The following is an 8,344-nucleotide window of genomic DNA, read 5'->3' as shown; positions in this document are numbered from 1 at the left end:
AGCTGGCGTTTAACTCCAAGAAAAGTCTCTACATATGAAAGCTTCAATGCTCAGCCCAAGCACACACCAAGTGGGCCCGGAGGTGGATTTTTATGTCATTTACTCATCTTTGTAAACCCTAGGCTACAAGTTCTCTACAAATAGGACCTTTTGCTATTGTATTTGCATATTTGGATCTTTGCATCTTTTGATCACTTTAGATCTTAGGATCATCTTTGGATGTCTAGTCCTTAGATCATGGGAGTCTGGCCATTCGGCCATGCCTAGACCTTATCACTTATGTATTTTCAACGGTGGAGTTTCTACACACCATAGATTAAGGTGTGGAGCTCTACTGTACCTCGAGTATTAATGCAATTACTATTGTTCTTCTATTCAATTCAGCTTATTCTTGTTCCAAGATATTTGTTCGCACTCAAGAACTTGATGAATGAGATGATTATGTGACGCTCATCATCATTCTCACTTATGAACGCGTGCCTGACAACCACTCCCATTCTACAAGCAAACAAGGCTTGAATGTTTATCTCTTGGATTCCTTAATCAGAATCTTTGTGGTATAAGCTAGAATTGATGGCGGCATTCAAGAGAATCCGGAAGGTCTAAACCTTGTCTGTGGTACTCTGAGTAGGATTCGAGGATTGAATGACTGTGACGAGCTTCAAACTCCTAAAGGCTGGGCGTTAGTGACAAACGCAAAAGAATCACTAGATTCTATTCCAACCTGATTGAGAACCGACAGATGATTAGCCGTGCTGTGACAGAGCGCGTTGAACATTTTCACTGAGAGGACAGGACTGTAGCCATTGACAACGGTGATGCCTAACATACAGCTTGCCATGGAAAGGAGTAAGAAGGATTGGATGAAGACAGTAGGAAAGCAGAGAGACGGAAGGGACAAAGCATCTCCATACGCTTATCTGAAATTCTCACCAATGAATTACATAAGTATCTCTATCTTTATGTTTTATTCATCTTTTAATAATTAATCCTCCATAACTGTTTGAATCCGCCTGACTGAGATTTACAAGATGACCATAGCTTGCTTCATACCAACAATCTCCGTGGGATCGACCCTTACTCGCATAAGGTTTATTACTTGGATGACCCAGTGCACTTGCTTGTGCGAAGTTGTGATAAAGAGTTGAGATTGCAATTGAGCGTACCATGTTGATGGCGCCATTGATGATCACAATTTCGTGCACCAGGGGCATGGTAGGAAGATATCTTTCAAAGTGTTTAAACTAAGACAGAAGGTCCTGCTCTTCAACTTAAGACTCAAACTGTTCCCTGGGAAACTCAAATCCTGTTGGACAGGACCGTATGTGATTACTAGTGTCTCACCTTACGGGCATATAGAACTTCAAGGTAAAGATCCTGATGCAAGATTCACTGTCAATGGACAGAGGATCAAGCATTACCTTGGAGGAGATATTGAGTCAGGAGGCTCAACACTGTTACTAAGATAAGTACAGTGAAGTCCAGCTAAGGACATTAAAAGCACTTGTTGGGAGGCAACCCAATGATTAATTGTATACTATTTTCAAATTTTCTAATTATACTATTTTAATTAGTTTTTCCTTATAACGAGTTTTTAATTAGGTTGATTTTAATGTTTGTGATCATGAACAATGCTTAAACAGAGACAGAATGATGTAGAACAGCAAACAAGAACACCCTGGGGAAGGGATCTCTCTGGCGTTAAACGCTAGAAAAGAGTCGAAATTGGGCGTTCAAATGCCCATGGAGGTAGCAAGTCTGGCGTTGAAACGCCAACCAGGGAGCCTGGCTGGGCGTTCAAACACCCCAGGAGGAAGACAAGCCTGGCGTTAAAACGCTAGTCAGGGAGCCTGGCTGGGCATTCAAACGCGCAAAAAGGAGAGTAGCATGGCGTTGAATGCCAACATGGGTACCATTCTGGACGTTCAATGCCCAGCAAGCAGAGGCAGCAGCGTTAAACTCCAGAATGAACCCATTTTGGGTGTTTAAACGCCAGCAAGAAAGAATGGGAGTTAATTTCCAAAATCTTATCTTTTCTTTATTCAATCTATCTTTTTTCAAATTCAATTTTGAATTTCTTTTATTTTTAAATCATATCTTGTTCAAATATTTGAAATTCAATTTAATTTCAATTTTAAAATATTTTCAAACCTCTTCAAATCTTTTTCAAAATCCCATATCTTTTTCAACTTGTTTTCAAATTCTTTCAAAATCTTTTCTTATCTTTTAGAATTCTTGTTCATATCTTTTATTAAAAAAACTTTATAATATTTTTCATGCTTCTTATTTTATCTTTTATATCTTTTATATCTTCCCCGTATCTTTTTCATATCTTTTAATTTTAACAACTTATCCTTTTTTATCTTTTTCAAAACTTTTTTATCTTTCTTTAAAGATTAATTTCAAAAATCCCTCCCCCGTCCCTATATATATATGTGTATGTGCTCCGTCTCCCTCACTCACCACCTTTCATTCAAGTTTTATTCTTCTCTTCTCCACTACTTCACCTTTTCTTCTTCTTCCTTTCTTACCTTTTGCTCGAGGACAAGCAAATCTTCTAAGTTTGGTGTGTGATAAACCACTATTTTATGGTTTATCTTGTGCTAAATAGAGTGGATTTTATCAATCTTTTATACACTTATTCATATGAAATGCACGGTTTTACATTTTTCTTCCCAACTTGATGCTATGATTGAAAACATGCTTATTTGGCCTTTACTTGACTATTTTTTTAAATACTCTCTTATTTCCATTCGATGCCATGATATGTGTGTTCAGTGTTTTTAGAGATTACAGGACAGGAATGGCTTAGAGGATGGAAAAGAAGCATGCAAAAGATGAAGGAAGACAAGGAATTAAAGATTTCATGGGCGAGCAACGACGCGCACGTGCGAAGCATGCGTACGCGTGGTTAGGAGACAAAGCAGCGACGCACACATGTGTAGTACGCATACGTGTGACTAGAGCAATGTACATCGACGTACACGCGTGGACTGATGTGTGGAAAACGATCCAACACAAAACTCACTGGCAAGTGTACCGGGTCGCATCAAGTAATAAAACTCACGGGAGTGAGGTCGATCCCACAGGGATTGAAAGATTGAGCAATTTTAGTTTAGTGGTTGATTTAGTCAAGCGAATCAAGTATTGGTTGAGTGATTTTGTATCCAACAGTAAGTAAATAGCATAAAATATAAAGGGAGAGGGATGAATTGCAGAAATTAAAGAGAATTGAAAGTAAAGGTGCTGAATCTTAAAGAACAAGAAATTAAATGACTGAAACTTAAAGTGCAAGAAATATAAATTGCAGTAACTTAAAGTGCAAGAAATATAAATTGCTTGAATGGAAAAGGGATTTGAGGATTGGGATTTCAGAGTTTAAGCAAGGGAAATTAAATTACAGTAATTAATAAAGCAAGAGATGAATTGAAAGTAACTAGAATTCAAACAGAAAATGAAAATGTAATTTCAGCAGTGGTTCAACAGAAGAACCAAAAGGAAAATTGGATCTCAGGACTCCAGAGACTAGATAGCAGAGTCTAGATCTCAATTGCCTTCCCAGATCCAAGTTCACAAATCAATTAAAGAGAAATTAAAGGTTGCAGCAGTAAGGAAAAGAAATTTAGCTCAGCAGTAGTAAGAAAATGAAATTTAGCTCAATTATGCAGTAGGAAAATCCAAGAGATCTTAAATGGAGATTGAGACAGAAATTCCTCAATTCTTCACACTCAAGACTCAAACAAGAAAAGTAAAAATGCTCAAGCAAGAACAAGGAAGAAGAGAGATCAATTCTCCTTCCCAATTCTCTCAGATCTCAGTTCAAAGCTCTTAAAGAAAATGAAGTCTCAAAATGTAAAAGTTCAAAAATTAAAATGAAGGTCCTAATTACATCAAACTATCTCCTATTTATACACTTTCTATTCTTGGATTTTGGAATTTGGATGGGCTTTTGATTTGGTGAAGAAATGAATTAAATTGGATTTTTAATCTAATTTTCAGCCCGTGAGAAGGTAGCTTCCAGGAGGCTGCCCTGCCCTTGTGGAGGGCAGAGCAGGGAAATTGTATGATGAAGCCTCGTGTGTGCTTGTGCTGCGTGTGTAGCATCAGGATGCTGCCCTGCCCTTGTGGAGGGCAGGGCAGTGTTGCCATGGTGCGCCCTGCCCTTGCTGCCTGTGCGTCCATGTTGCGCGCCAAGTGCTCAAGCCCGTGCCAATTTGTGCGCTGGCCATGCACCAAGAAATGCTGCCCTACCCTTGTGGAGGGTAGGGCAATGTTGCCAATGGGTGAAGTCCCAAGTCCGAAACTCGGTGGAGGCACACACTGCTCCTTTTTCCTTGGTTTTCTTGGTACTAAAGTAACGCCTAGTTCCTTGCTTCCTCATGGTGCTGTGTTCGATTCTTGGAGATTGAAAACAAGCCAACTTTTGCTTGTTTTCCTTGTATTTGAGCGCTACTCCTTTCCTCCTTGTTCTTGGGTTCGAAACCCATAGGAAACACTAGGAAGCAATTTCCTTTGAATTATTTTTCATGAGAGCCCGATATTGCTCTTGAGGAGGGCAGGGCAGAGTTTTTGCTTCCTTTGGTCCTTGGCATAGAATTGTGCTCCGCTCTTATTGTGGGCAAGGCAGTGATGCTTTTATTATGCTGCTCTCTTGGAGGGCAATGTGCTCTTGTGGAGGGCAGTGTTTGCTTCCTCCTTCTATGTTGCACCACACTTCTCATCTCTTGGCCACACTTCTTAAGCCACGTTTTTCTTCTTTTCTTCCTTTCTTCACCTACAAGAAACCAAAACAACCAATCAAAGTATCTCTAAACTCATAAGGTTTATAATTCATTTAAAAATCAATAAATTTTAGCTCAAACCTCATGATTTAGCATCAATTTAATGGTGGTTGTTTGATTTAAAGAAGTTATCCATTTTCATTCCAAATTACTTACTTATGATGCAAGAAAGTGCATAAAGACTAGTAAAACAAGTGAAATTAGCTTGAAAAATGGGTATATGATGACTTGTCATCACAACACCAAACTTAAATCTTGCTTGTCCCCAAGCAAGCATCAAAACTAAGAGAAAATGAAATGAATAAGAAGAGCAAACATATCCTTATTAGGCATATAGCAGAACTTAATTCATGGAGTTTTTATGCAGACAATGATAACTCAGTTATTGTTTGCTGTTACATAATGTACACTTTTTCTCAAAGGCTTACTAAGCTTGCTGTTGTAAGGTTTACTCTTTACTTGCTCCCTTGCTAACTTTTCTTTTCTCATTTTGCTTAACAAGCTTATTATTCTTTGAAGGCTTGGTGTCAAATGTTGCAGCAGCCTTTGGCTTTATTCTTTTGCTCAACATTTCTTCACCACAAACACATGGCTCACTATTTCCTCCTAGGATCATTGATGCCCAGCATCTCTTTGGATAACTAAATGTTCTGTAGCTAGGTTGCTCTTTATTGTGGACTTTCAATTGGCCATCCCAAATTAGTTGATCTAAGTGGCCAGGTTTTGAAATACCCCTTAGAATTTACTTATCCAAGCATATCCTAGTACAAGAACACCACAGGCATGTGTCCTAGGGTCCAAGCTATTGGTGCCTAGCCTTTATTCTTCGTTTTTCTTGCCACATTGGCTTTTTCTTCTTCCTTTTCTTTCTGTTTTATTTTTGTTCTCATGGGATTTTTTTTCTTTACTGATAGGAACCTTTATGACAGCAAGCTAGTTCACACTTTAATGAAAATGATATTATGCAGCAATTATTTCATGAGTTATGCATTTAATCAAACACATATACCACCATTAACTTCCATTCTAACTTATGCAACATTGGACATCTACTTTCTAATTCAAACATTTCTCTTTTATTTAAGCATATGGGAAACAAAACAAAATTTAAAGCTAAGTGGTGAATGACAAGCATTATGCAGATTAGCATACTTAATCAAACAACTTCACTTGCAACTAGATGAACACTTTAGCAAGACATACAAGAATTCCTGAATTAAAACTTTTCACAACAACAAGGATCAAGTGTAAATACAACCTTTTAAGTTGCAGCTTTTCATTCTTCCTCCTGTTGCCTCCCTTTTGAGTCATAATGCAGATTGTCTTCAAATGTTTGCTAGTTTTCTGCATATTTCTCAAAAGTTGCTTGCATCTCAAGCCCTTAAATGAATGGTTAGTATGCATAAATTGAGTGTGTCTCTTGGATTTATTTTGGTGTGGGAACACAAAACTTAATTCCTTGCCATTACCTCTGATGCAAGAAGTTAACCAATTATAGATTCTCTTAGCCTTGCCAAAGGTTATGTAACTATGAACTAGAAAATAGCTAAATGGTTAAATGATTTGTCTGATTGCTTAGAGCTAGCATTAGGCAGAAAGTGAGAACGTGTTTTTAGATCAAATTTTGGTGGAACACCAAACTTAGAATGCTTCATTCTCTCTTAATTTGTTTTGGTGTGGAACACCAAACTTAGCTCCTTGCAATACATACCAATCATATAACCTTTTTATTGAAAAAGCTTATGAAAAGAAAACTACCTCCGGTTGGGTTGCCTCCCAACAAGCGCTTCTTTATTGTCATTAGCTTGACATCCTCCATTCTTTGATCATGGAGGCTGAAAATCATAGTGCCTCAGCTTTTCTCCTCTTACTCTGAACTTCCTTCCAGTCTCCTCTTTGATGATCTCTAGGTGTTCAAGTGAAAGGACCCGGTACACAGTGTAGTATTCAGATAATTGTGGAGACACCTTCATTTGTTGGGTGTTTAACACCACTTTATCCCCTGGTGAAAAGCCTTCAGTAGGGATCTTCTTATTTCTCCACCCTCTTGGTCTCTTCTTCTTTTCTTTCTCAAGAGATACTCCCTGCCTTGGTGGTTCTTTATCTGGGATGTTAAATTTCTCATCTGGAGGCTTTGGATCTAGTTCCTCCTTGATTTCTTTGATTTGTTGCACCATCCTTTCAAGCATGGATTTAGAAGTCTTGGAGTTAACTCATTGACTGCCTCCTTCAAACTTTGATCTCTGGCCTTATCCTTCATAAAATCTTCTTCTTGAGTAGGCTCATGCAGGGTTTTAAAAACATGGAATGCTAGGTGCTCATCATGCACTCTCAGCAACAATTCTCCTTTTTCAACATCTATCAATGCTCTGCCCGTAGCTAGGAAAGGCCTCCCCAGGATGATGGGAGTGTTAGGGTCCTCTTTTATATCCGAGATAACAAAGTCAGCAAGGAGAAAGAATTTTCCCACTTTTACCAACACATTCTCCACAACTCCTAGTGCTTGCTTAATGGATTTGTCAGCCATTTGGAGAACTACTCGTGTGGATTTCAGCTCAGAAATTTGAAGTTTCCTCATTAGAGACAAAGGCATCAAGTTTATGCTTGCACCGAGGACACAGAATAACTTCTCAATTGTTATGTTTCCTATGGTGCAATGTATGTAAAAACTCCCAGGATCATCTTTCTTCGCTGGCAACTCTCTTTGGAGAATAGCACTACATTCCTTTGTCATCTCAACAATCTGTACTTCCTTTAGGGATCTTTTCTTTGTGAGTACTTCTTTCATAAATTTGGCATATAGTGGCATATGTTCAAGTACTTCCAAGAAAGGAATATTGATGTTGAGCATCTTGAATATGTCCAGGAATTTTGAGTATTGCTTATCCTCATTTTCTTTTTTAAACCTCTGAGGGTATGGAAGTTTGGGGACACAAGGATTCACTTCTTCCCTCTTCTCTTGTAGTTGTGATTTAAGGATGTTCTTGTCTCCCTTTGAGATTTGTGCCTTCTTAGTTGTCTGATCCTTTTCACTTTTGTCCTCTATTTCCTCTTGTGGAACTTCTCTGTTGTGTTTTTCTTGATTGATGGCTTCCTTCTCCCTAGTCTCTTCACTTTCCACTATAATTGCTTTGCACTCCTCCCATTTTGTGGCTTTTCCTTTGTCCCTTGGGTGTTCTTCAATGACATTGGGGAAGATATTTGCTCTCTTCTCACCCATTTCTGAAATTTGCTTAGCCATTTGTCCCATGTGTCTCTCAAGGTTTCTGATTGAGGCCTCTTGGTTTTTGAATGCCAGGGCCTGATCTTTCCTTGCAGTTTTCTGATCTTGTCTTGCCATCTCTTGATTTTTCATAAGTTTCTCCATCATTTTCTCTAGACTTGAGATTCTTTGAGAGTTTGAATTTGGTTGTGGTTGTGTGAAATGAAATGGTTGTTGCTGGAAGTTGTTTAAATTAATTGTGGGGGTACTTTGAGGGTGGGATGTGGATGTAAAAAAGTTATTCTGGTGGTTTTGTGAGTTGTTATGGGATTGGTGGTATGTGTTTTATGGGTTTTTGAAT

General features: G+C 38.4%; 1 protein-coding gene across 1 annotated transcript; it reads right to left on the bottom strand.

The window, feature by feature from the left end:
• Window positions 1–6,921: 6,921 nt before the first annotated feature.
• LOC107494294 (uncharacterized) lies at window positions 6,922–8,121 on the bottom strand. The gene is made up of 2 exons (XM_016115354.1): window positions 7,716–8,121; window positions 6,922–7,601 (listed from the first exon to the last, which is right to left on the bottom strand). The coding sequence occupies exons 1-2, from the start codon at window positions 8,119–8,121 to the stop codon at window positions 6,922–6,924; spliced, it is 1,086 nt and encodes a 361-aa protein (XP_015970840.1).
• Between the last annotated feature and the right edge of the window lie 223 nt (window positions 8,122–8,344).

The sequence above is a fragment of the Arachis duranensis genome, chromosome 1 (assembly GCF_000817695.3).
Source record: "Arachis duranensis cultivar V14167 chromosome 1, aradu.V14167.gnm2.J7QH, whole genome shotgun sequence".
NCBI lineage: Eukaryota > Viridiplantae > Streptophyta > Magnoliopsida > Fabales > Fabaceae > Arachis > Arachis duranensis.
Note: the sequence above shows the minus strand (reverse complement) of the source record. Positions and strands in the feature narration are given on the sequence as shown.